General features: G+C 45.0%; 1 protein-coding gene across 8 annotated transcripts in view; it reads left to right on the top strand.

Annotated features, from left to right (window-relative positions):
- The window catches only part of LOC115456858 (rho guanine nucleotide exchange factor 19-like), a 113,692-nt gene that overhangs the window by 22,482 nt on the left and 64,641 nt on the right, over positions 1-26,569 (top strand). For 2 of the 8 annotated variants that reach the window (XM_030186200.1, XM_030186201.1), the window contains exons 8-14: positions 65-194; positions 1,142-1,222; positions 6,597-6,689; positions 6,962-7,122; positions 12,889-13,044; positions 13,788-13,857; positions 15,655-17,462. In XM_030186200.1, coding sequence (XP_030042060.1) covers positions 65-194; positions 1,142-1,222; positions 6,597-6,689; positions 6,962-7,122; positions 12,889-13,044; positions 13,788-13,851 — 685 coding nt within the window. In that variant the 3' untranslated portion in view covers positions 13,852-13,857; positions 15,655-17,462. Of the gene's footprint in view, positions 1-64; positions 195-1,141; positions 1,223-6,596; positions 6,690-6,961; positions 7,123-12,888; positions 13,045-13,787; positions 13,858-15,654; positions 17,463-26,569 lie in introns of those variants that run through there. The other 6 variants (XR_003939932.1, XM_030186207.1, XM_030186206.1 and 3 more) reach the window with 6 other exon arrangements.

The raw sequence follows: 26,569 nt of genomic DNA, 5'->3' as shown, positions 1-26,569 counted from the left end.
TCCTCGCTATAGAACAAGTTATAAACCAGATGATGCTGGCATTGGTGTGTCCTTCTGTCCGCAGGCGTGAGAATGCAAAGTTCCCGCAGGTGCTCAGACAGCTTGAAGAGCAGCCAATATGCCAACGACAGCCGCTAAAGTCATTTCTGGTGCTGCCTTTCCAGAGAATAACCCGCCTGAAGATCCTTCTGCAGGTGAGGCTCGGTGGGCTGCTGCTGCGTCTGGGATTGCTCTTTCCTAGGGCTGTTGGTATATCTCATGCTTGCTTAGCTTCTTCCCAGTGTGTACTGGCACAACTGGAACCAGCTCCTTTCCTATGTATGACGGGAGGGAAGAGGATGCGTAAGCTACACTTAAGATTATTTTGGTTTTGCACCCTTTCCTTATTCAACCCCCATCTCTCCTAATTTATATTATGTGGCTCCCATTGTAGGGGCGTAGCCAGACACCCAATTTTGGGTGGGCCTGGACCCAAGATGGGTGGGCAGAAGAACCCCGCCTCATTCCACAGATGATGTGGCCTCTCCTCTCACCTGCATGCCATATGGTATCTCAAATATCCTCCCTCTCCCGCATACCTTTTAAATAGCAGATTTTCACCGGCAACAGGCAGCAAGTAATACACACACTGCTGATGTTGGCTCCATACCCTTCCCTCTGATGCAACTTCCTGTTTCCGCCTAGGCAAGAATACATCGGAGCGAAGGCTATGGGGCCGGTGTGAGCAGTATGCATCAGTCACTGCTCACTTCAGGCGAAGATCTGCTATTTACAAGGTATGCAGGAGGGACAGTTGTTGGGAGTTTTCGGCTGGTGGGGCTTAGGGATCCCTGCCAGCCACATTATAGCTATGCTGGTACTGGGTGAGCTTGAGCCCAAAGTAGCCCACCCTTGGCTACGCCACTGTCCCATTGTTAATTTTCCTTCAGGTACTCTGTGTGCAATCTCTGTCCTGCCCCTGGAATTGTGTTGAGTCCCAATCCCCACAATGCCTGGTTGTCACTGTCCATTCCTGGTGATACTGGACCATCGGCATCTGCTTGTTTCCTACCCCCCCCCCCCCCAAAAAAAAAGCAGCCTTCCTGACAGAATCACTGACCAACTTTGCCATCATTCTAACTTTGGTTCCATTTTCTTTCAGGCTATCTTAAAGCTGGCGCTGGCACTGTCGGACTCTGGATTGTCACAAGCTGTTGACAATGCCCTGCAGACAATTGCCCAGGTATGTGCAGGCTGCGGAGGAGCAAAACAAGCCTCACTGTAAGTCCTGTGTGCCCCTCCCCTGCAGCCCCTGAACTTCACTCCAGGAAAAGCAAACCAGTTTACCTTTTCTATATGTTCACCATATATACAAGTAAATCACTTGAACGAAATAGTCCATTGTGTATAAAAGGGAAAAGAAACAGCAGTGAGTCCACTCAGCTCCTATCCACAGGCAAATCTCTTGAAGGTAGAAAGAAAAAGCAAGAAAACAAGATATATGCAGGCCATTCCAACTCTGCAGTTACCATATAAATCCCAACCCACGGACTTGCTGAAGGTGGGTCCTGCCCAAACCTTCTCTTACAACTAGGATCCAAGCTGTACTTGGTGCCTGGCATTTATTTGGGGGGGGGGGGGGTCCCAGAAGAACTTCCCCCTCCCCTGCTGACAGTTCTGGATGCTGTAAAAAAAAAAAAAAAAAGAGCATTTTCCCCTTAAATACCTGGAGGAAAATATGTTTTCAACCTATAAACTAATCTTCCTTATTTAATAACTTGAAGGTTTAATCCCTGTCTGGACTGAACAGAGGAGAGTAACTTCAATGGAGGTTTGTAAAGTCTTAGTAATAGCCAGGTCATCCACCGAGAGGTTACTTGTGTGGAGTACCTCTTCACCCATCACTAAGTTTCTTTTGAGATAAACAGCTGTTTTATTTTTTTTAATTGGGGGAGGAGAGGGGGGGGGGGTCGCTTCTACTGTATAGTGCCAGATCCTCCATAAATGTCTAAACCCATACATGTCCTTTGACTTGCACATTTTCCTATTTCAATGAATGTAACTGGGCCTTTCAAGTCTTATTTATGCGTTCTTGTATCCCACTATTATCCAAAAACAAGTTCAAAGTGGCTTACAATTTACATATTGGTGAACTGGAGTTACAATAGTGTTGTGCTGTGCAATGTTGGGAGGGCATCTACACTTTGTGTGGTTATTCAGAGAGATTTGAAGTGGAAACGGTAGTGGTAGCTTTTGTGTTCAATTGTAGACCTTTGGTGATATTCATAGAGTTTTTGAAGAGGTAGATTTGAAAGGAAGGCGACAATATCTTTGCGATTAGCTGTAGGTTTTCATTTTCTTTTCTGAATTGAAAGAGATTTGTGATGCTGCTTATGGTTTTTGGTATCGAGTTCCACCATTTGGAACCCAGGTAGCTAAATCCTGCTGTGTAGATAGGAGTAGGTAGTATTTTCTGGGCTGACATTTCTTGAGGATAGTTCAATCATGTTAAGCATGTATTTGGGTGACATTCTGAATAGTATCTTGAAAATTAGGGTGCTCGCTTTGAAAAATTTATTCTTGCCTTGACTGGTAGCCAATGTAGTGTTTCAAGCAGTGGGGTTGCTCTTTTTCATATTTCGATTTCTTGAAAATCAGTCTTGCTGCCGTGTTTTGGACAGTTTGCAGCGATTTTAAGTGTGTTTTCCTTGCACCCTACGTATGCTGCATTGCAGTATTTAGTATTTGTTGCATTTGTATCCCACGTTTTCCCACCTCTTTGCAGGCTCAATGTGGCTTACAATACATCATGAGTAACAGAAGTACATGAAAAAGTATATATTTAGTGATAACTGAAGGATTTTGGGTAGCATGATAATGATAAAACACGATAGTGTATTAACAAACAAACAAACATAAGAAGAAGTAATTTAAGAAATATATAAGAGCTGTATAAAAAAGTAGACATTTAGTGATAACTGAAGGATTTTGGGTAGCATGATAATGATAAAACATGATAGTGTATTAACAAACAAACAAACATAAGAAGAAGTAATTTAAGAAATATATAAGAGCTGTATAAAAAAGTAGACATTTAGTGATAACTGAAGGATTTTGGGTAGCATGATAATGATAAAACATGATAGTGTATTAACAAACAAACAAACATAAGAAGAAGTAATTTAAGAAATATATAAGAGCTGTATAAAAAAGTAGACATTTAGTGATAACTGAAGGATTTTGGGTAGCATGATAATGATAAAACACGATAGTGTATTAACAAACAAACATATTAAGAAGTATTTAAGAAATATAAGAGTTATATAAGAAAAGATACATTTAGTAGTAGCTAAAGGATCTTGGGGTACCATGATAGCATAGGCGTAGACTGGGGGGGGGGCGAGGGGGGGCAATGCCCCCCCAAACGACGATGAGGCGCCGCCGCGCCATTAGTTAAAAAAATTTAAAAACACATGCACGCACGCGCTCCTCTCCATCCGCTTGGCTTCCCTGCTCTCTCTGTCTGCGTCCCGCCTTCCTTTGACGTCAGAGGAAGGTGGGACACACGCAGACAGAGAGGGCAGGGAAGCCAAGCAGAGTAGCGGACGGAGAGGAGCGTGTCCGTCTACCCCTCTCTCTTCCTCCCTCCCTCCGCCGCAGGCAGCAGTGTTTTCCAGCGTTCCTGGCAGCGGTAGCATTGTACACGCTGCCTTCGGCTCTGCCATGAAGCCTTCTCTTCAAGTTCCTGTTCCCGCATAGGTGGGAACAGGAACTTGAAGAGAAGGCTTCCGGGGCAGACCGAAGGCAGCGTGTACATCGCTACCGCTGCCAGGAACGCTGAAAAAGCTGAAGACTGTTGCCTGCGCCGGAGGGAGGGAGGAAGAAAGGGGGTAAACGGAGTCACCATCTTGGACCTCGCGGGGGGGGGGGGGAGCAGAGGGAAGATGGATGGTACTGGGAGGGGTGGGGGAGCAGAGGGATGGACCAGGAGATGGATGAGATTGGGAGAGGTCAGGCACAGCAGAGGGAAGGAGCAGAAGATGGATGGGACGGAGGGATGGTGAGCAGAGGGAAGGAACAGAAGATGGATGGGACTGGGAGAGGTGGGGAGCAGAGGGAAGGAGCAAGAGATGGATGGGACTGGGAGGGGTGGGGAGCAGAAGGAAGGAGCAAGAGATGGATGGGACTGCAAGGGGTGGGGAGCAGAAGGAAGGAGCAAGAGATGGATGGGACTGGGAGGGGTGGGGAGCAGAGGGAAGGAGCAAGAGATGGATGGGACTGCGAGGGGTGGGGAGCAGAGGGATGGACCAGGAGATGGATGGGATTGGGAGAGGTCAGGCACAGCAGAGGGAAGGAGCAAGAGATGGATGGGACTGGGAGGGTGGGGAACAGAGGGAAGCCTACTGGAAAGAAGACACTGAATAAAACAGAAGACACTGGGACCAAAGCGTATAGAAAAACTAAATGATCAGACAACAAAGGTAGATAAAAGTATTTTATTCATAATTTATTAATTGAAATGTGTCAGCTTTTTGAAATGTGCATCTGTGATATTTTGCCTGTAAATTTCAATTCCTTCCTCCACATTAGCATATTCATTTGCATATGTATATATGCAAATGATATGCTAATATGCTCCGCCCATTCTTTGCCCCCCCAAATGAAACAGTCAAACTACGCCTATGCATGATAGTGAGAAAACATGGTAGTGTTTTGGCAGGTAGACATAGTAGAGGCAGTAATCTAGTTGAGAGAGTATCTTTGATCGGACCAGTATTTGGAAAGATTGTCTAGGGAAATAGTCTCTTATTCTTCTCAGTTTCCAGAGTGTTCTGAAGCATTTTGATGTTACTGCTGATATTTGATTGTCCAGCGTGTGTTTGAGAATGATTCCTTGTGTTTTGATGTGGTATGAATGTTGGTTGATTGTGAATTTTTGGTAGGATGTGGGGTTGTGTGAGCTGGATAGTGCTAGGAATTTTGGTTTTGAATTAGTCGTTTGAGTTTGAAAGTTGTTGCCCATTCTTCCATGAGGTCCGAGTCTAATTCATCCTTCTCAGCACTCGGCTGAAGGGAGCTCTTCACCAGTTCAACATCTGTAGTTCTCTTCCATCCAGATGTTCTGCTAGTCTCTCACTTTCACACATACATACAACTGTGTGGAAACTTCAGTAGCGGGGAGCTCACCAGACACCCCTTAAGGATTCATCTGGGGCCTTGCCATCTAAACCCTAACTTCTGTGTGTTGGGCATACGGAGGGGAGAGCCCAGATCAAAACTGGGTCTCACAGCTAAAATGATCTGAACTCCAATCAAACCTGGGCATGGGAAAGGTGGATAACGGGTAGACATCCTGGGGGTAGAGGAGAGAGATCACAAATGCCCACTGGTGGCTTGTATTCAATCTCTTGATTTTGTTTCTATGTGGATATGGTTTAGATGTGGACAGATGCTGGTTTCTAATATTAATGCTGTAGTCCCATCCCCGGAGACTAATCAGCCTCATTGGGATTACTTCTCTCTATATGCTTCTATATATTCGTCCCAGAGTTGTATTCTCTTTTCTGGAACCTTATCAGCTTCCTTACACCTGGTGTTACTCTACTTTACTTTCCACTCTGTATATATTCCCGGAGTTGGTACTCTCCTCTCCGGAACCTGTAAGCCACCTTGAGCCTACTGCTATGCGAGAAAATGTGGGATACAAATGTAATAAAATCCAAGAAGGAAAAGTCCATTGATCATTATTAAATTTTGGGGTTTTGCCAGGTTCTTGGGGCCTGGATTGGCCGCTGTCGGAGACGGAGTGCTGGGCTTGATGGACCTTTGGTCTTTTCCCAGTGTGGCGGTGCTTATGTACTTATGACTTTATGCTGGTATGAGGCTGAGAGTAATCTTTTAAGGCCAGAATTCATACCGGTCTCTAGATTGGGACTGGGATATGAGAGAGAGTGACCTGAAAGACCAATACTCGGTGCTAGTTATGTCTGGAAGAATCCAACTCCTATATTTGAACATAGAGAGATAAGGGGAACATAAGATTTAAGAATACCAAACGGGTATGCTGGGAAACTGACCCAACAAAAGACTTTGAACTGGCTGGGACCAGTAGCTTATATCCTGGGCTGCTTAGTAACACAGCAAGTTGTCCTCGCAGGAGTACTGGCCAGTCTACTGGCTGAAAACATGTGAACCTCCCACATCCTAGGACAGGTGTAATTCTGCTCTGGAACAATTTGGTGTTATTCTGTTGAGGTGGTGGCTCCTTCTCACAGTTATGCTGCAGAAGAAGGGGCAAGGAAGAGGTCTCTTGTACTTGGGGAAATTTTTTTTTATTTTGACTTTAATTTCTTCTGCTGAATTAAGTCTAGGACACTTCTCCTAGACTGAGTTAGGAAAGTATATCAAGTCATTGCAGCGACCATGCAATGGACCACAGACAGGGTCTCCTAAATCTACCACTAGGTGTCGCTGTAGTATGTTATTACTTGTCCCACATGTAGTGAACACTGTCCACAGTATCCTTGACCCTCTAGCAGTTCATAGGTCTGTCACAGATTCATTAGTCTGAGAGAAATTTTTATCCCTCCCCTTTTTTTTCCCCTTTCCATCCCCAGATTGTCTCGGAGTGTAATGAGAATGTGAGATGTATGAAGCAGACAGAGGAACTGGTTCTACTGGAAAAGCAAATGGAGTTTCTGGAAATCAAGGTGATGTATGGAACACAGTGTGGGGTGGGGGATGCAGGTTGTGTACATCAGTCCATGGCATAAGTTGCAGGGAGTATGAGGTATCGGCATATCTTCTCCCCTTGCAACCTGAGTCTAAGGATGGGATATTTGTGTGTCTGCTTCATTCATGGTAGGACTGGAGGGGCTGATTGGCAATGATTTCTATGTGCATTTGCACCAGCCTTCTGGCAGGAGTGACTTGGAAGGAGGTTGTCTTGTTAGAGATGCTGACACCTTTTTTTCTGCCACAGTCCATCCCTCTCATCTCTCGGGGACGCTGGCTGGTCAGGCAGGGAGAACTCGTGCACACCTTGGTTCTGGACGGTGGTGTGGGACACAAACCTCGACTGTCATCAAAGCCCTGCCACCTTCACCTCTTCAGTGACCTGCTGCTGCTCTCCAGGAAGAGGGAGTAAGTCTATCTTCTAACTAGAAGAGTCCAAAAAGCCAACGTCTCTTAAACCTTTAAGATAAAGGTCAGGGAACCGAGAGTCTCTATATAGAAGCCTACAAGAGAGGAGGGCTTGGGTACCTTGGTTGTGGTATGTGGCTGCCAGAGCTTCTCTGCTGCTGATCCAACATTTGGACTTGAGTTCCACGTCTTTTTCAGCCAGGGAGAAGACAGGGGTCAAAGGACTTGAAGGAGGCTTGGGGGCAGGAGGGGACAGGAGATGCCATGGGCAGGGCCCAGCTTGTGGTACCACACAGGCTGCCCATTTTAAATCCCACATAACCAGGGCATGTGCTCTATCTATGTGTGACTGTGCTGAAGATGCTGCTGGACTAGATATGAAACTTGGGCTTTACTCAATGACTATCACTCCTCCTTAAATCATGGTCCAGTTCTTCTTGTGTCTCCGCTGCCTTTGATGTGATGAGTCACTCTTCTTCTTTCCAGGCTTTCCTCTATTGGTATTGCTGGTACAGTTTTAAACTGGTTCTCTTCTTTTGTCATTGATCTTTTGGGTTTCTTTAGAAGCATCTAGGTCTTCTCCCAATCCCCTTACGTGTGGTGTTCCTCAGGGCTCTGTGTTTTTCACTTTTTTGTGTTTTAATATCTTTCGTAGTCCCCCTGGCAACTCTCCAGGAGTCCTGTATTTGGTGCTATATTTATACTACTACTACTACTATTTAGCATTTCTAGAGCCCTACAAAGTGTACACAGCGCTTCACAAACATAGAAGAAAGACAGTCCCTGCTCAAAGAGCTTACAATCTAATAGACAAAAATAAAGCAAGCAAATCAATTAATGTGGGGGAGTGGTTACAAGTCAAAAGCAATGTTAAAGAGAAGGGCTTTCAATCTAGATTTAAAGATGGTCAAGGATGGGGCAGTAATATTCCAGTAAGATGTGTAAATAAAAATCTTAAAGCAAGACGGTCAATATATTGTATATGGATTTTCAGAAGGCACTTGGCAACATGAAAGACTCCTTATGATGAAGCCACAACTTAAGAACTGCAAGCAGTTCTGGGTAGCTGCACCTCAAAACAGCAGAATGATGAGAAAAATGATTATAGGGCTGATCAGTCCTCTTATAAAAAGAAAGGCTCAACTGGTTAGGAGAAGAAACAAGGGACAGCTGATACCAACAGAGGTCTATAAAATTCTGTACAGTGTGAACAAGTTATTTATACTATCAGTACTAAGACTAGAAGATGCTCCAATGAAACTATCCAGCAGTATATTTAGGAAATCATGTTTTGAGCCAACATGCAAACTCCAGAATTAATTCTGCTAGAAATGTGGTCAAGACGTATAGAATAGCTGAGTTAAGACCACCACAAAAAGGTCTGGACAAGTTACTGGAAGAGAGGTCCAAGAATAATCGTCAGCCAGACAGATTGGAAAGTCTCCAACATTTTACTTCTAGGAAGGAGCAAAATGGAACGTTCCTATTGGGATCCGACTGATACTTTCAAACAACTCACACTGGTCAGTGTTGGCCTAACCCAGCATGGCTATTATATATTTTAAATAATTAAAAATCATGCAGAGGCCAGTATTTAGCTGCAGTGTAACTAATGATGATCTAGTTTCCTCTCCTGACCCATATACTCTGAAACTTTCTCCTCTTTGGGCTTGTCTTGAGAAGACTTAGCTTTCTCAACATCACTTGTCTTTCAACCCGCAGAAGACCTGTTTTCCTGTAGGTGACAGGCCACCTGTCCAGCCCTTCCTTGCATGGTTCCCCCATCCCATTTGTTGACTCTTCTAAATATTTGTGTGTAGGCTTAGACTCCACACTTTCTTTCTAGTCACAGATCTCTTTGGTTGTCCGTTCCTGTTTCTACTCACTGCATCTTATTCACTCTACCCACCCTTATTTGGAAGATGTGAGTTATGCTACTAGACTACTGTAACATCGTTGATGCTGGGCTTCCAGCCATTGTGCTAAAGAGACTTCAAATAATCCAGAACACCTCTGTCCATATTCTGGCCCGTGCCTATCAATTTTATTTATTTACAGAAACTTGATGTACCACAAAGAGCCAAAATGGCATCCATGTGGTTTACAATAAAAACAAGTTACAATTTACTACCATCACAAAGTAAAGTACAGTTGGGCTATACATTAGTACTAATTTGAAAAAGTGGGGAGGGGGTCCAATGCTTCCACAAACCAGAAGGATCAAAAAAACACAAGGGTGGAAGAATGCCAACAAGTCCAAAAATGACCACTTCTGAAACCACGGTTTCAGAAGTGGTCATTTTTGGACTTGTTGGCATTCTTCTACCCTTGTGTATTTAGTACTAATTTGAACCATAAACTGTAGTAAAGAGATGAGTTTTTAAAGCTGTTTTAAATTTTGTGTAGGATGATTAGCGCATCAGGAAGCATATTCCAAAGCTGTGGAATGAGTGACATCAAGGCGGACAACAGAGCGAGGGAGTAGCCAGAGTGAACTAGATGCAGAGGAACGGAGGTGCCTAGTAGCAATATTGCTGGCTTCTCTCACCATTGCTCATGAGGTCCTCTATTTTGGCTTTCCTTCTTACCTGGCCACTCTCATTACTCCTTACCATCCTCCTCGTACACTCCGTTCCTTGTTTGGTAATCACCTCTGTTGCACCCTTGCACTGTGGTGGAATCTACCCAACATTCATTCTCAATCCTTTCCCCAGTTCTATGCTCTCCTAAAGACTGACTGCAGCATTCCATGTGGAATCTCAATAGCAGACTATGGACTTTTCCTCCAGGAACTGTCCAAACCTTTTTTAAAACCCAGGTACACTAACAGCTGTTACCACATCCTCCGGAAACAAGTTCCAGAGCTTAACTATTTGCTGAGTGAAAAAATATTTCCTCCTATTTGTTTTAAAAGTATTTCCCTGTAAGTTCATTGAGTGTACCCTAGTCTTTGTATTTCTTGAAAGAGTAAAAATCAATTCACTTCTACCTGCTCCATGCGACTCCTCGGGATTTTAAAGACCTCAATCATGTCTCTTCCCCCCCCCCCCCCCACCTCAGCCGTCTCTTTTCCAAGCTGAAGAGCCCTAACCTCTTTAGCCTTTCCTCCTCCTCTATCAATCTGGTCGCTCTTCTTTGAACCTTTTTCTAATTTTTTTTTAATAGCGACCAGAATTGAACGCAATAAAAGGTAAGGTCGCACCCTGGAGCAATACAGAGGCATTATAATGTTCTTGCTCTTATTTTGCATCCCTCTCCTAATAATTCCTAGTATCCTGCTTTTTTCCTTTGGCTGCTGCCGCACACCGGGCAGAAGATTTCAGAGTATTGTCTACAATGATACCTAGATCTTTTTCTTGACTGTTGACTCCTAAGGTGGACCCCAGCATCAAATAACTGATTTGGATTATTCTTCCCAAAATGCATCACGAGCTTAATAAGCATAAACTATAGGAGTGGAGGAGTGGCCTAGTGGTTAGAGCACCGGTCTTGCAATCCAGAGGTGGCTGGTTCAAATCCCACTGCTGCTCCTTGTGATCTTGGGCAAGTCACTTAACCCTCCATTGCCTCAGGTACAAAGTTAGATTGTGAGCCCTCCTGGGACAGAGAAATATCCAGAGTACCTGAATGTAACTCACCTTGAGCTACTACTGAAAAGGTGTCAGCAAAATCTAAATCTAAATAAATAAATAGTGACCTGGTCGGTTGTGCTTTACTGGTTGGGATATGCTACTTTAACTATCCTGTACCTGAAGACCTCAGAATCTGCCACACTTCTGGGCTTAGGCTAGTTGATCATCAGGCAACTTCTCTTAAGTTCTCATCTTCCCTCCCCCATAACACTGTATTAACACCAGAGATGGGTAGTAGTGAAGTACTTGTACTTCATTACAGTACTTAAGTACAACTGGCAGTACTTTTACTTGTGACAAGTTACTTTTTTTCTTGTAACTCGTTACAAATAAGCTGTATTAGTATCTTCCATTTCATCTTGCAGCTGATTGGGTCTGAACTTCTGGTCCCAAAATCAGCTGAGCTTGCAACTAGAAGTTCAGGCCCAATCAGCTGCAAGGAAGCAACTGGCATTACTTGAGCATCAACCCTTCCCTCCCTCCCTTGGCTGGCCTGGCTATTGTGTGGAGTGGGCTGGGCTGCACCCTGGTGGTCTAGTGGCCTTTTCAAAGCAGAAAGAACCCCACTCTTTTCCTGCCTGCTACCGCTACAACCACTTCTTCAAAATAGCTGCCAATGTGGTGATTTCTGGTAGGTTTTTTTTTTTTTTTTTGTAGTTTATCTGATGTTGCCATACCTTCCATTATTTGTTGTCCCAACTACAGAATTAGATTGTCCTATGTTCTGCAGTCCTTTTCACAGTCTGTATGTGCCCATCACTCTGCCTTTGGCACTGAGAGGCTCTGCCAGCCTGGAGGGCTTCTGAGCAGGGAGTCTGCAGATGGAGGAAATGGATCCCTTTGGTCCCCAGCTCCTCTCCCAGCTTTCAGGGTCTGGCTTTCCAAAAGCACCCAAGTTTTGGGTCTAGGGCGATGTTAATGAGTGTAAGCAGCAAGCTGCTGCTCGCTTTGCACAAAGGACAGAAGTCGTCACCCCTGGGGGTTGAGCTGGGGGCTTCAGTGCTCCTGTGGGAGCTGTATATGTTTTGGGATTTAAAGGTCCCCCTTTGATTCAGTGAAAGGAAAGACTTAATGCTAAATTTCTAGGATCTTCTATTGGAAATTACAAATAGGAAATTTGGCCAGGTTTTGGAGCTTCTGTTCAGACAGGTTAAACTGTCTTGTTAGTCTGGGCAAAAGGCAAGCAGATACTTTGGAGATTACAATGTTGGTTTCATTGGTCAACGCATTGCATTACATTACAATATACTTCTATACAGCTGATGCAGTACCTTCGGGTTCTTAGAGGTTTACAATAATTAAAAAAACACAACAGTCTCTTGAGAAGTTCAAAATAAAAGAAAAACAAAAAAAACAGAATCTTATTCAATAACTAATTTTAACAAACTTTTTTTGCATTTTTCTTGAATAAGAAAAAAGACTGCTCAGTTAGCAAAACAGATATTAAAATCGCTCCAGGACCTCAATGCTTGAACTGCAAGAAGTCTTTACATCCATAATAGATGGGAGGACGAAAATTGTGAAATGGATCTTCTATCCCTATTATTGGAAACAAATTCCATATGATCCATTATATAAATTAGTCATTCACCATTTAGGATGTTGTATAGAAAGCAAAAGAATTTGAATATCATCCTTGCTTCTATAGGCAACCAATGTAATTCAACAAAATATGAAGAAACTTCTGAAGCAAAAAAATTAATCAGATCGCAGTGTTCTGATGTGTTTGCAATCACCAGAACTGTCTAGGCGCATCCAAATAGATAAGATTACAGTAGTCCAAATTGGACAAAAGCAACGACACTACCAATAATCTGAACTGCTCAAATTCAAAATACTTTTCTTGTGCGTCTTAAATTCCTCAAAAGAAATAGAGGCTCTTACAGCATTGAGCAGAGTCAAGGGATAAATTCTGGTCAACACAAACCTAGTTTGATCCACCATTATATGGTCCACTAAAGAGTCAGGATTGCTGCAGACCATGAGCTTTGGACGCTGTGGATTTTATTTACCCAGATGAACAACAAATTTCATAGATGGTAGATTGGGTGGGTGATTTATATTGGTATAATGTTATTTTATTGATTAGCTTTTGAAACCTTTTGGGTGATGCCATCTTTCTCTCTCTCCACAGGGATGGACGGTTCTCAGTTCAGGATTATGCCCAAATTTGCCATGTGAAGGTTGAACCCATCACGGTCCCAGTGCTGCCAGACACATCGTTCCTCCTGTGCCTGATACAGAACCACAAGGGCATCTGCAGCAAATACCTCCTGACTACAGGTAGCCTGTAGGTATCTGAGCTATCACTTTACCCTTTCTTTCTAGCCAATCCCCATAGGTAAAGGCTGAAAAGCCAGAGGTTTGGCTCCTGCCTAAAGCACCTGACATTAAACTCATTATGGGTTTGTTGGATAATGGATGCATCCATGAAAAGGCAGGTCCTATCATCCACAACCTGTGTTCTAATCCCAGAAGATCTGAGGTCTCCCTGTCCCCATTTTTTGAAGTATGCTAGGAGATACAGCTCAGAAGGCCTGGGATGTCCTGAAGAGGACACGGAAAGCTGAAATCCAGACATAACACCAAACGTTACTGAGGACCTTTTACTGAAGCTTGATTAATCGCCTATCGCAAAGTAGAGAAAGATGTATGCTTAGCCTATCCCTTTTCTACTTGTAGCTGAAGCCAAGTTGCATTTTGGCTGCAGTAGGGTATCTCCCTGGCCCCAGAGGGCTTACAGAGTCTGTACATGAGACAGTGGATGGTTAAGTGATTTGTCCAAGATCAGAAGGAGTGTAGGGAAGCTAGGGTTCAAATCCTGGATTCTGAACCTGCTGTTGTAACCATTAGGTTACTCCTAACTAACAAATTCAGTGTAATGAGAGACAAGTGTTTGTGGAAGGTTCAATAGGCTAGGAGTGCTGCTGGCCATGAGGAGCACAGCTGCTGTGTGGACTAGGCCACCAATTTTTAATTTTAATTTGACGTTAATCCGCTCAACATTTCAACCTGAGCCTTTTACTCCTCTAGGACTGAGAAACAGCAGTGGGTTTTGTTGATTTCCAACCAGGTGTCCTCTGCATTGTCCAAGTGATCCAAGGTGAGTTCAAGGACAGTTGGTGTGCTAGGAAAATGAACTATTTCCTTTCAGAGGAGACAGGGTAGCGGACGCATCCTGAGAATACTGAATTAGAGTGACCTGCACTGCCACTCAATCAGTGTGAGCACCCAAGCTCTTTAGTTGCTTTGTTTGGGTAAAATTTTGATTGTGTCATGGCCTCCATGACCTACTCTCTTCTATTGCCAGTGGTGGTGTCAGACTGGCAACAGGCACAGTGAGCATGCCTTCCCAATATCTGCAGCCACTCCTATACCACTTCCATGGCTGTATATCTTCTGGAAGTTGAGGGCTGGGGTGGGAGAAATTTCCCAAGTTCCTTGTACTGCTGTGATTTTGCTGCAAGTGAAGAATGAAAGGGTCATTGCTGATTTTTGCAGTCTGCTTCCTAGGTGCTAATCCTTCTCTCTGCCTCCTCCTCAAGAGTCCAGAGCTAAACCTTGCTGTTTGCTGAAATTAGCAGAATCATAAGACCAGCTTTGGGGGAAGGAGGGTGAAATAGCAAGTCAAGAACGTAGACTTATTTAAGGTCTAGAAGACAAAGCATTTGCTGACCCCAGAATTCTGCCACCTTTAAGACATCTTGCAGGTCAGGGGAGAGAAGAGCCTAATGGGAAAGGAATAAGGAAGGAGGCTGAAGAGCATCTTTGGGGTGGGTAGGGAGTAAAATTCTGGAAGAAGCTAAAGGAAAGAGGAGGATGTGTTGCCATCTGTAGTCATTCCTCCCCCATGCCCTGGACAGCTGTCTGGTCCTTTCCTGTGTATGGACAAAGTGAAAAAAGACAATCAAGCATTATTGGGTCAATATTCAGATTCTGGCCATCATTTCATTTAAATAACAGGCCAGAGTGTTTGAATTATACCTGAATATTTGGTTCTGGTTGCTGTCTGGATATATAATGGGGCAGGACTAGACTCCAGATAAGTCTGTCTTTCTACATGAGGACGGCAAAAGGCTAACTTATCTTACCGGATAGTTATCCAAAACTGGTGCTGATCATAGTCTTGGTCCCAGCATTATCTGGCTAGTTCCAGGTTGGTCTGCATTGATCTTCAGTGGCCGTAGCCAGAGAAGACTGCAGGAAATCCGTGATGCTTATCTAAATTATACTTCTGAAGCTCGGGTGTGGTTTCTTTTGTAAGGAAGAACAAAAGTGACTTGATTATACACAATGGGACACTTGATCACCCAAGAATGAGAGCGGGTGGGGGTGAGCAGGGGCTGGGGAGAAGGTGGCACTAGGTATGCAGGGGAGGGAGGCATGGGGTGAGGAGAAATTTTGCCAAGTTCCTTGGTTTTATTTCATAAACAAGAAGTCTTGAGCTAATACCTCAAAGGACAAGCATCTCAGCTAGCCTGTTAAATGTTATATTTCATTTTATCATCTTTGTGTATTAAATATTGTTAACTGTCGAGAAGGGTTTCCATTGGTGCAGAATAAGTATGACTAAACCTTAGCCGGGAACGTGCCAGATTGGGAAGGGTGTTGGGTGTTCTCCCAGAGGAGGTGGTCAAAAATAACAATTACAGAATCTTCTCCCCCACAAAGTGAACTCGAGAATCCTCGGGGTAGCTGCAGCGCAATAGTTGAAGCGCTGATGGGTTAGGGCAGGGGTCTGCATGTTGGGTTCCACATGGGAATTTGCATTGGAGGCAGGTTTTTGGATAGGTCATTTTAGTGTCTCTGCTGTCACTTGGGAATGTGGAATCTCTGTAAGCTGTGATGCCTCATATAGGTCCATTTAACTTTTTTTTATTTTTTTTCTTTCTCGTATGAGAATTTAATATTACATAGGTCCCTTCTTCAGATGACACATCTACAAGCAACCTGCCCCGTCTGTCTCATGTACTGCAACACAGCCTAACCTACTAATCCGGGACCGGTTTTTCCCTTTCTCCTGCATCTCATCACGCACTTCTGAACCGAAGAGGTGCTGCTCCCGGAGTGAAGGTTGGTGCATCAGTCCAGTCGTTGGGCATTATCAACTTGTCCTGAGAAGAGATGATTCTGGTTTACACAATTGCTCAAATTGTATTAAGGATTCCCAAACTGTCAGTTCTTGTCTACAGGTGGAGATTGTTGCACTCCACAGCATGAGGGCGATGACTAGAAAACCACACAATCGAACAATTCGTAGGTGATAGAATCATCATTTGCCTCATTAGCTAGTGGATGCATAATAACCTCAATCTTATGCTCTCGCCTACCTACACAATTTAAGTTGGAGCAGAGATCCAAATGCAGTATCCTGTAGAAAGCTCATTGGTACAGCTCCCGTCTGTCCTAGATTCACGTGCAGTGTTGGGTGCGATTGTGAACTGGCATATTTTTGCTTATAAACTGGTCCCTGCTGCTGGTGGGTTGAAGCTGGAGGGTCAATGGACTGTCTCCTGTCTTACCTGGTTTGCTCAAAGACATCTCTGAACTTGTCCCCAACTGCCAATATGCAGAAGTCCTGTCCCCTGTATGTCACGTTGTTGTTAGGGTCTGTACATGGTCCAAAGTCTCTCCCTTTCCTGACTTCCCTTTGTGATTGGTGTCATGGAGTCTCAGTCTAGCCTTGTGGATGGATGGAGTAGAAATATTTCCATACGAGTGTCCAAAGGGTAAATCACTTGATTCAGGGAACTTATCAGATGATGATTTGCTATTGGGGTGGTGAGGAGGAGGTTGTTCAACAGTATAATGGCACAGGCACAAAGGTTTACGAAGGGAGCCTATAGGACTTGTCATGCACGATGCTACTGTATGTTCTGTAGGGACTCGCACCTGTGTAGTTTTGGGTGTGCATAGGCCAAAATACTTGTTTCCTCTGAACTGGCTTCTAGAGCAGAGAGAGAAAGAGATGTAGAGAGTGACTAAAGTCCTCCATGAACACTTGAGTTGGCAGGCCGTGACCTAGTATATGAAGATCTTTGACTAGAACTCCCAGTTCAACTGGCCTTGAGGGCAAAGACTGAGTAGGTGCAGACTTTTTAACCTTAAGAGGAAACTGTCCAGGGCACAGCTGATTTATATGGGTGCATCAGTATGCAGAGAGCTTGCACCACTGCCGCCTGTACCGACCCTGTTTTGGGAAGCTGGAGGAAATGGAAGGGTTGTGCTCACCACTTCTGCTTTATAGGTAGATGACACCTTCCAGAAAAGTCTAATTAGACACCTGTTATGGAAAAATTAGAGAAGCTGGATTGCCTTCATAGGATGAGGTGGGGGGAGGGGGTTAGGCCTGCGATAGTTCCACTGAGTGCTAGATAAGTTCTATGCAGTGTCCTTTTCAGCCTTGCATTGGCTGATTTTATTAATGGCGCCCAACAAGTGCCTGTCAGAGGTATCTTACTGCAGGTTAATCTGGAGGATGTATAATGAGCTTGTCTGACCCTGATGCCAGGAGATAAAACCGTGTATTTAAATCTTTTCTGCATGCTTTACATCAATATAATACTTATGCTAATCATAGCTGCATGTTGCCAACCTGAGATTGACAGGTATGAGCCACATGTTGGCGCCCTGGTCTGGCGGGATTGCGTTGTCTGACTCTGGCACACTAATTGGATGGCTTCAGAATTAATCACTTAAGATGAATCCTTTAATGAAATTGGGGGGGGGGGGGGAGGAGGGACATTTGATAAATTATAGGTCTAACATGCATGAGACAAATGTTTTTAATCGTCAGCATATTGGTATAATTCGTCTCTTGAGCTTTGGTATCAATGTGCCACAATGTTTAGAAGTTAAATAAATTGCTACCTCTTTAATGTGCTCTTGTGCTAATATTGATGTGATAACCAGCTCCTGCTGCTATTAATCTTCCCTTTTCCAAAACTGATCTTCTCAACACACTCAACGAGCCCATGAATCTGCATGAATTGCCCTCATTGTAGAAGATACTCTGAAAACCTGGCTGGGCAGGGTATAGCCCAAGGACTGGGTTGTGAATCGCTGATCTAAGAGTTCTTCTCATTCTCTTTGCAATATCTCAAGGCAGATGTTGGCTTAAATGAGAAGGGCTGGAGCTATTGTATCTGTTTCCCAAGTTCGGTCCTGGAGGGTCAGTCAGGTTCAGGATATCCACAATGAATATGCATGAAAGAGACTTGCATATAACGGAGGCAGTGAATATCCTGAACACCTGACTGGCAAGGGGTACTCCAAGAATGGACCCAGCCCCTCGCATGTCCTTTTTCAGGGCTTGCTTGGGTTTGGCTGAACTCTACTTCCTCGTATGGCCACTAGATGTCAGCAAAGATCTGTGTCTTGCATTCAGGCTGACAGACCAAGCCGCTTTGGTCCGGGTTAGGGTCTCCTGCATGTTGGAAAGTTCAGCTTCTCTGGTTTAGGAGCCAGTTCTCTGGAGCATCCCCAATACTGAGCAAACTTCTTGACTATGTCAAGGAAGAGGTATTGCGTTTAGCCCCTCAATCATTTTGAAAAGTTGGCTCCTACGTTTCCTGGCCCCTGGGCTACAGAGCCAGACCAGGAGTTAGAAGCTCAGTAACAGGAAATAAAAAAAAGGGGAGGGGTCCTATAATCTGAAAATTAAAATCAGTGTATTCAGTGATATGAAGGATTTTTATTTTATAATGGATGCCTAGAATAGTTAACCCCCATCAATGTTTATATTCGGCTCTGTCGGCTGGGTCAACTTATGGACCAGGTGACGCATTGGCTGAAGATGACAAAATCCCAGCTGGCATCTCTTCTCCACCCCCCACCCCCAAGGATGTACTCTTCATCACCAGCGGGGGGGACTTGAGCGGGCACCACAATCTCTTGAGCTGGCCCTGCTCTGAGTACATTACTGAATCACATTTTACCCCTTTTGCTAACCTTGACTTCACTGCAGTTGTGGCTCACTGGTGCCTCTTTATCTCTTAAAGTGGGGGGGGGGGGGTGCTGAGCTCTGCCCCCCGTGCTAGCTTAGGCAACAAATGCTTCTGTGGCCTCTATTGTGCTGGAAAGCTGTCCTAAATGTAGGGATGGTCGTGTTGTGGATGTCACTGACTGTAGCACTGGGGGAATGTAATGCACCAGAAGCTACCAGCTGTATCTGGAGGGGTGAGGCAGGGGCCTAAACTCCCTGGGGCTTGGCTGCTTTTTTTGGATGATAAACCAGTACCCTGACCTAGGGTCTAACCCCAAAAGAATAGAAACATAAACATGCAATTTGGTGGGAATCTCTGCTGACAGTCTTGGGAGAAGCCTGTGTATATTTCCTGCTTGAAGGGCCTGGTACACTTGTCTGTGTTCCCTGCTAGATTCAAAAGGGATTAAAACCAGGCTGCCATAGCTCTGTAATGGTTGAAACTACTACTACTACTACTACTTATCATTTCTATAGCGCTACTAGACATACGCAGCGCTGTACACTTGAACATGAAGAGACAGTCCCTGCTCGACAGAGCTTACAATCTAATTAGGACAGACAAACAGGACAAACAAGAGATAAAGGGAATATTAAAGTGAGGATGATAAAATAAGGGTTCTGAACAAGTGACCAAGGGTTGGGAGTTAAAAGCAGCAAACTCCCTCCCTGTTCGGTTTTAATTCACCTCCCCAGCCACAACCCCTCTCTTTCTTTTGCCTTTATCACAGTCAGTGTCCCCTCTGGGTGTCTTTCCATTTCTCCCTCCCCAGTGCCCATCCATCACCCTGCGGCTGTTCCAGTGAGCTCCTGCCCAGCACAGTGCCTTCCTCCTCCTCTGTTCAATACAGCCCCCTAAGTAGTGGGGGGGGGGGGGGAGGGCATGGGTTACTTAAGTACTTTGTTCCTTTGGTTTTGTGTTTTTTTTTTTTTTTTTTTTTGGGGGGGGGAGGGTTGCAATAGAGTTTTTGTTTTTTACCAATTTGTGATAGATCCAGTACAGCTGTATAGTCCACATATTTCTTTCAACAAAAATGATTTCAAAACACAATTTTGTGTAGCCATTTTTGTGCTTAGCATGTAAAATTGTGCTTCCAGGTCCCAAAATTACTGCAAGTTGCATGTTGATGCTAATTTTCAGATATGCACCTAACTACATTTGGTATTATAACATTCCTTTAGCATGTAACTGTTGGGGGGGGGGCAGTGTGGATATAGGAGGGGCATAGGCAGGTCAGGAGCATGCCTAGCACTTAATGCACTGGAGAGGAGGGTATAGAAAGCCCCCAGAACTGAAAGCAAACACCAGCCACTGAGATTCATTGAGTGCTTGTGCATAACTGCGGACTTAGGCTGATTATTCTATAGGTGCAGTTATGTGTCTGATGGCCAATCTAGAGTTCTCACTTGGCCTGCATCATCCTTAGGCGGTCTGTACCCCTTAACTGGAATCCAAACCGTCTGTCTTCAGCAGCGCCACCTGCAGCTGGCACTAGGGCTGTGCACTGAACTTTGTTTGTATTTTGAAGGGAGAGGTGGATGGTTACACAGGGGAGCCCCAGTCCCACCTGACAACTCACTGGCTTCATAATGCTGCTGAAACTTGGTTTTAGTGCTAAATTCCGTGTACAACCGTGTTGGAGCAACTGCCCACGTTTCAGTTTGAATACTGAGCCCCTGGTGTCCCATTCTGCATTCCAGGATCACTTCTGGGAGGAGTAGTGTTGGGTAATCGGGGGGCAAGAAATATAAGAAAAGCAGGGACTTCCTCCCCACAAGCCCTCACACCAGTCTGCTGAGTCTTCATTGAGTGGTAGGTGGTGGGCTGTATATGCAAGTTGGACAGGGTCAGGTGTCCACATAGGTTTGCTTGTGTGCATTAGTCTAGTCTAAACAAAAGGATACCCCCCCCCCCCCCCCCCCCTTGCTGTGCACATGCAAGGCTATTATAGGTAACTTGTCAGATGCCTCTCTTTCAGATGTTCATGAAGGGTGGTAAGAACATGACCTTCCTACTGGGTCAGACCAAAGGTCCATCAAGCCCAGTATCCTGTTTCCGCCATTCCAGGTAGAGTCCCAAAGAGCAACACGATCCCAGAATCCTAAAGAGGCAAGATTTCATACTACAGACCCAAGGGTTGGGCTAAGCAATGGCCTTCCCCCCCCCCTCTACCTTCATAACCAGTTCAACTGCCTCTGGGTCAGCTGAGCAGAACAGGAGTGTTGTATAAATGATATCTCTCTGCACTGAACAGCATCTAGGCCAGGAAAGATTAAAGAATCAGCCGCAACTAACATGATAAAATGTATGTCGGACAAGTCAAGCAAACATTTTTTATACTTCACTATTGATAAACCGTAGCCAAATCTGCACATGAAAGGGGAAAGTAGAACATGATGGAATAAGTCACAAACAAGCAGGACACTTTATCACTAATGTACACAGCTGAAACTTATACTAAACTTGCGATCTGTGTGTAGGGGAAGTACAATAACCTTGGTGGGGGGGTCACCCTGTGGCTGGGGTCTATAGCAAAAGGCTTTTGATTATTCCCTGGCTACAGCCAGATGTATTTGCTTTACCCATCACTTCAGAAAAGCCGATTTCATCCACTCTGACCTGGAGGCCATCCTGAGTTCAAGGAAGCTCTTCTAGAGCCTGGCCAGAGGGCTGCTGCTGTGAAGACCCTCTGTAAGGTTTTGTAGTAGTTCACTGTCAAGTCCAGAGGTTCTCAACCCAGTCCTTGGGACACAACCAGCCAGTCAGGTTTCTAGGATTCCTACAGTGACTATGCCTATGAGACATTTGCATGCCTTACCTCCATTGTATGCAAATTTATCTCATGCATATTCATAGTGGGTATCCTGAAAACCTGAGTGGATAGGTGTATACCCAGGACTGGGTTGAGAAGCCCTGCTCTAGGCTACTGGCAGTCACCTCATCTTGGTTACACCAGGGGCTCCCAAACCTAGTCCCTGGAGGCACCCGAGCCAGGCAGGTTTTCAGGATATCCACAATGAATATTCATGAGAGATTTGCATGCACTGCCTCCACTGTGGATATCCCGAAAGCTTGCCTGGCTGGGGTGCCTCCAGGGACTAGGTCTGGGAACCACTGCGTTACACCTTGTTCTGTCTTCAGCTTTGTACCCACAGGCGTGGGGTCACATCATCCAGTGCAGGCAGGGACTTGCTGCTTCGACTTCTCTTAGATCAGAAGCTGAAAGTATGGAGCAGGTAGTGACTTTGCTGAGATACTAGGGGATACGGAAAAACCTGGTCTACTTGCAGCCCTTGAACAAGCCTGGCCTAGATTCTTTCCTCTGCCTAACTCTGAGCCTTCTTGGGGGAGGGGGGAGGACTCTTGTTTCATTTTGACCTCTTATTCACTCAGCAATGGCACAAGACACAGGTTTGATATAAATAAGTGAGTGTCAGTATAGAAAATGGCTGTGAGGGCAGTGAGTGGATGGTTTACATTCTTTGGTTCTCAACTCCGGTCTCAGCGCCTGAAGGAAAGCGGGTTGAATGTAAACCTTGAGCCTGTTGCATCAACTCTCTTCTCCTATGGCCACAATCTCAAGAAGCGAGAGACTGGCAGATGGGAGGATGGGATGAAATTGCAGAATCAGGTCGATTTCCTCCACATCCCCCCCTGCCGCCACTTCTGGTCTTATTCTTCACTCTTGTCCTTCCTCTATTTTTATTTTGATGGTTATGTGAATAGAAGAGTTTTTATCTTGTTGGGCAGACTGGGTGGACCATGCAGGTCTTTTTCTACCGTCATCTACTATGGTATGTGTATGAAAGAAGAGCGAGACTTGGGGTGATTGTGTCTGATGCTCTCAAGGTGGCCAAACAGGTTGAAAAGGTGACGGTGAAAGCCAGAAGGATGCTCAAGTGCATAAGGAGAGGATTGGCCAGCAGGAAAAAAGAAACCATAGTGCCCTTGTACAAGTCTCTGGTGAGACCCCAATCAGAGTATTGTGTGCAATTATGGAGACCACAACAACGGAAAGATATAAACAGGATGGAGTTGGCTACAAAATTGGTCCGTGGTCTCTGTCATGCAGCTTATAAGAACAAGCTCATGCACAGGCTCATGTATACGGTAGAAGAGAGGCGAGAGAGAGGAGATATGATAGAGACGTTGAAATATCTTGGTTACGTTAATGTACAGGTGATAAGCCTTTTTCAAAGGAAGGAAAACTCTGGAATGAGAAGGCATAGGATGAAGTTAAGAGGTTATAGGCTCGGGAGTAATCTAAGAAAATACTCTTTCACAGAAGGAGTGGTGGCTGTGTGGAATGGCCTCCTGGTAGGCCTGTGTCTCAGTGGCATAGCCAAGGGTGGGCCTGGATGGGCCCAGGCCCACCTACTTTGGGCTCAGGTCCACCCAGTAGCAGCACACCTATGATTTGGCTGGCAGGGATCCCTAAGCCTCACCAGCCAAAAACTCCCAACAACTGTCCCTCCTGCATACCTTGTAAGTAGCAGATCTTTGCCTGCAGCGAGCTGCAACTGATGCATACTATTCACACCAGCCCCACAGCCTTCCCTCTGATGTATTCCCACCTATGCGGAAACAGGAAGTTGCATCAGAGGGAAGGCTGTGGGGTCGTCATGAGCAGTGTGTATTAGTTGCTGCTCGCTGCTGAATTAAATCTGCTTTTAAAAGGTATACAGGAGAGGGGGGATGTTTGAGAGACCAAATGGCATGCAGGCGAGAGAGGGAGAGACCAAATCACTTGTGGGACAAGGCAAAGTTATTCTGCCCACCCATCCTGGGCCCAGGCCCACCCAAAATTGGGTGTCTGGCTACGCCCCTGCTGTGTCTGAATTTAAGAAAGCATGGGACAGGCACGTGGGATCTCTTAGGGAAAGGCGGAGATAATGGTTGCTGTGGAAGGGGCATTTGGCTCTTATATGCCAGTTCTTGTTACGGGATAGAAGCTATTTTCTCCTTGAAATGAAGCTGTTCGTGCTACACCTCTGTGTTCATGATTTATGCCTGCTGGTGGGAGAGTGTGTGGGGTTTTACGATCGATCGGCACACGAGGGGGATTTATGTGCGAGTTCTCTGGGTGACAGGTTCCTTCTAATATCTGCTCAGGATTGTCATCAAAGCTTGGGGGGTTGCTTGATTTTGCTTTATTTTAGCACATGGGGGAGGTGTCTCTCTTCTCAAAGGAGGCTCAGTCTTAGCTTCAGTCCAGCTTGTTCTAAATCTCTGAAATGTCAGTAGAAGAGTTTTTGTGTTGTGTCTTTCTTGGTTCTGCAGTTTTTGTCCCGTATCATCTGGGTCTCAGTAAAGAATTGTCCCTTTGTCCATTTAAGACTGATTGATAATCCAAATTTTTTTTTTTGAAATGTTAATCTGACCCACTGCTGGTTTCAATTCTCAATACTGCCCAGCGGAGGGAGGACCTTGGGCACAGACAGAACTAAACAAAACCAAAAGAAATCAGTTTCTTTTTGCCTTTTTAGCTATTTAAATTGTAAACTGCTTCCATGGTATTCGCCGATGGGGAGTAGATCAAATATAAAGGAACTCTTTCATATCCCTCTGCTACCTCAGTGATCAGGACCCGTCAGCGAGGGGTTAAGAAATTTGCTAAATAAAAATAGAGGGAAAAGTAGAACTGGCAGCAGTCGATTTACAGACAAGATGAGCTTTCTAGAAGGTTTTTGGAAAACCTCAGTAATTACAACCAGGAGATTTCTGTACCTGAGGCCCAGCTGACCTTAGGAATCTGGGTCTGGGATGAATTGGTCGCAACAGGGCCTGGCTCTGTAGAGTGCTGGGAGTGGGCTAGGGTGATGGTGGGAGACCCCCCAATGGGCACAGCCCTTGTTCTTCCTAAGGATAGGCCTGATCTGACAGAGCTCTTTAATGGTGGCGGTATAGTTCTAGAGGAGCGGAGCTTTCGGCAGAAGGCCGCATTCATGAGGTAATGATGGACTCCCATGAGGTGCCTCTGCCCAGGTCCACCCCGTCTGCACTCATGCCCTTTACTGTTGCGCTCTTCCCTCCTCTTGGCACACGGCAGAACTGGAAAGAAACTGGAAGAGATTCCGCGAGTGGGATCCACTTGCAAGTTCTAGGGCTGCCCCACACGCTCATCTTTCTTGTGGCTCAGAACCGAGGGGGGAGGAGGAGGAGAGCCTCCGCTGCTCCCACAGGCCAGGTTGGAGAAGAGGTGCCCAGTAGGTTCCCCAAGCTCTGGGCTGGTGCTGGAAAAGTGATTGGCATTTTTGGGAACATTTAAAGTTGTGGTCACCCTGAGACTGCTGTTTGATTGTAGGGGGGGGGGGGGTTGCATAGCTTCTTTTTCTGCTTTAACCTTCTAGGGCAGGGCTCAACAAATCCTGGGCATCGTGTTGCTGTGGTAACTAGTAGAAATGACCCTCTGGTGCTCAGGATTCTCTTGCTTCCACTGCTGCTTGGATGGGTTCCCCCAGGACAGGTTTGGAAACCCCCCACCCTAGAGGAAAAGGGAGATGGGATGGAGACACAAACCAGATGTTTAAGTACTTGAAAGGTATTAATATACGAACCAAACTTTTTCAGAGGCAGGGAAGAGGTAGAGTCAGAGGCCATGAATTGATGTTGCAGAGGGGTCAACTGAGAAGTAATGCCAGGAAAAACGTTTTCATGGAGAGGGTGGTAGATGCCTGCAAGGGAGGTGGTGGGATAAAAACAGAGGATCCATATATCAAAAGAGAATGGAATGAAAACTTAACAGTGCTTAGATGGCAAATGCCAGTAGTTTTATTTTTATTTATTACATTTGTATCCCACATTTTCTCACCTATTTGCAGGCTCAATGTGTCTTACATAGTACCGTAAAGGCGATCGCCAATACCGGTATGAACAAATAGAGTGGTGTTGTGGTAGAGTACAGTTCATGTGTGACACACATTAGGGAATCGTAAGAAGGAAGAGTTATGTCCAGTACGAGATTTGGTTTCGTTGTGTTGCAGGGTTAAGGCCTTTTTGAACAGGTTAGCTTTTAGTAGTTTCCGGAAGTTCAGGTGGTTGGTGGTTGTTTTCACGGCTTTTGGTAATGCGTTCCATAGGTGTGTGCTTATATAGGAAAAGCTGGATGCATAGGTTGATTTGTATTTGAGTCCTTTGCAGCTTGGGTGAATTAAGGCCAGTTCTGGGCAGACCTCTATGGTTTGTGTCCCGAAAATGGCTAAGATGGAGCAGAATCAAGAATGCAAATTTTACAACACAAAAACCACACATGCTATGTTGGGCAGAGTGGATGGACCACACAAGTCCTTATCTGCCATCATCTACTATGATGCAATGTAGATACGTCTATAAAATCCTAAGTGGAGCGGAAAGGGTGAATGAAGCAATTGTTCACTCTTTCAAAAGGGCAGAGTCTAGGAGATGCTCCATGAAGTTGTATAGTAATACTTTTAAAAGGAATAGGGGAATTTTTTTTTTCTTTCACTCAGTATATAGTTAAACTCTGGAACTCATTGCTGGAGGATGTGGTAAAAAGCAGTTAATCACGCTGTGTTTACCTCCAGGAATTTTTCCAAACTTTTTAATGCTCAAAACATTGAGGTAAACCTGGGAAGACTTGTTTATCCATGTGATAAATAGCTTGGAATCTTGATAATTTTTGGGACTCTGCCAGGTACTTGTGACCTGGATTGGCCACTGCTGGATACGGGATACTGGGCTTAGCTGGACCTTTGGTCTGGTCCAGTATGCAAGTAACAAAGGTTTCCCCAGCTGGTATGAGGCTTCCTACTCCGAAATCCCTTTCGCTGATATTTTATGGAGTTCTGGTACTTCCCCCCCAGGCCGATG

Source organism: Microcaecilia unicolor, chromosome 13 (genome assembly GCF_901765095.1).
Source record: "Microcaecilia unicolor chromosome 13, aMicUni1.1, whole genome shotgun sequence".
NCBI lineage: Eukaryota > Metazoa > Chordata > Amphibia > Gymnophiona > Siphonopidae > Microcaecilia > Microcaecilia unicolor.
This window is presented reverse-complemented; position numbering and strand designations above follow the sequence as displayed.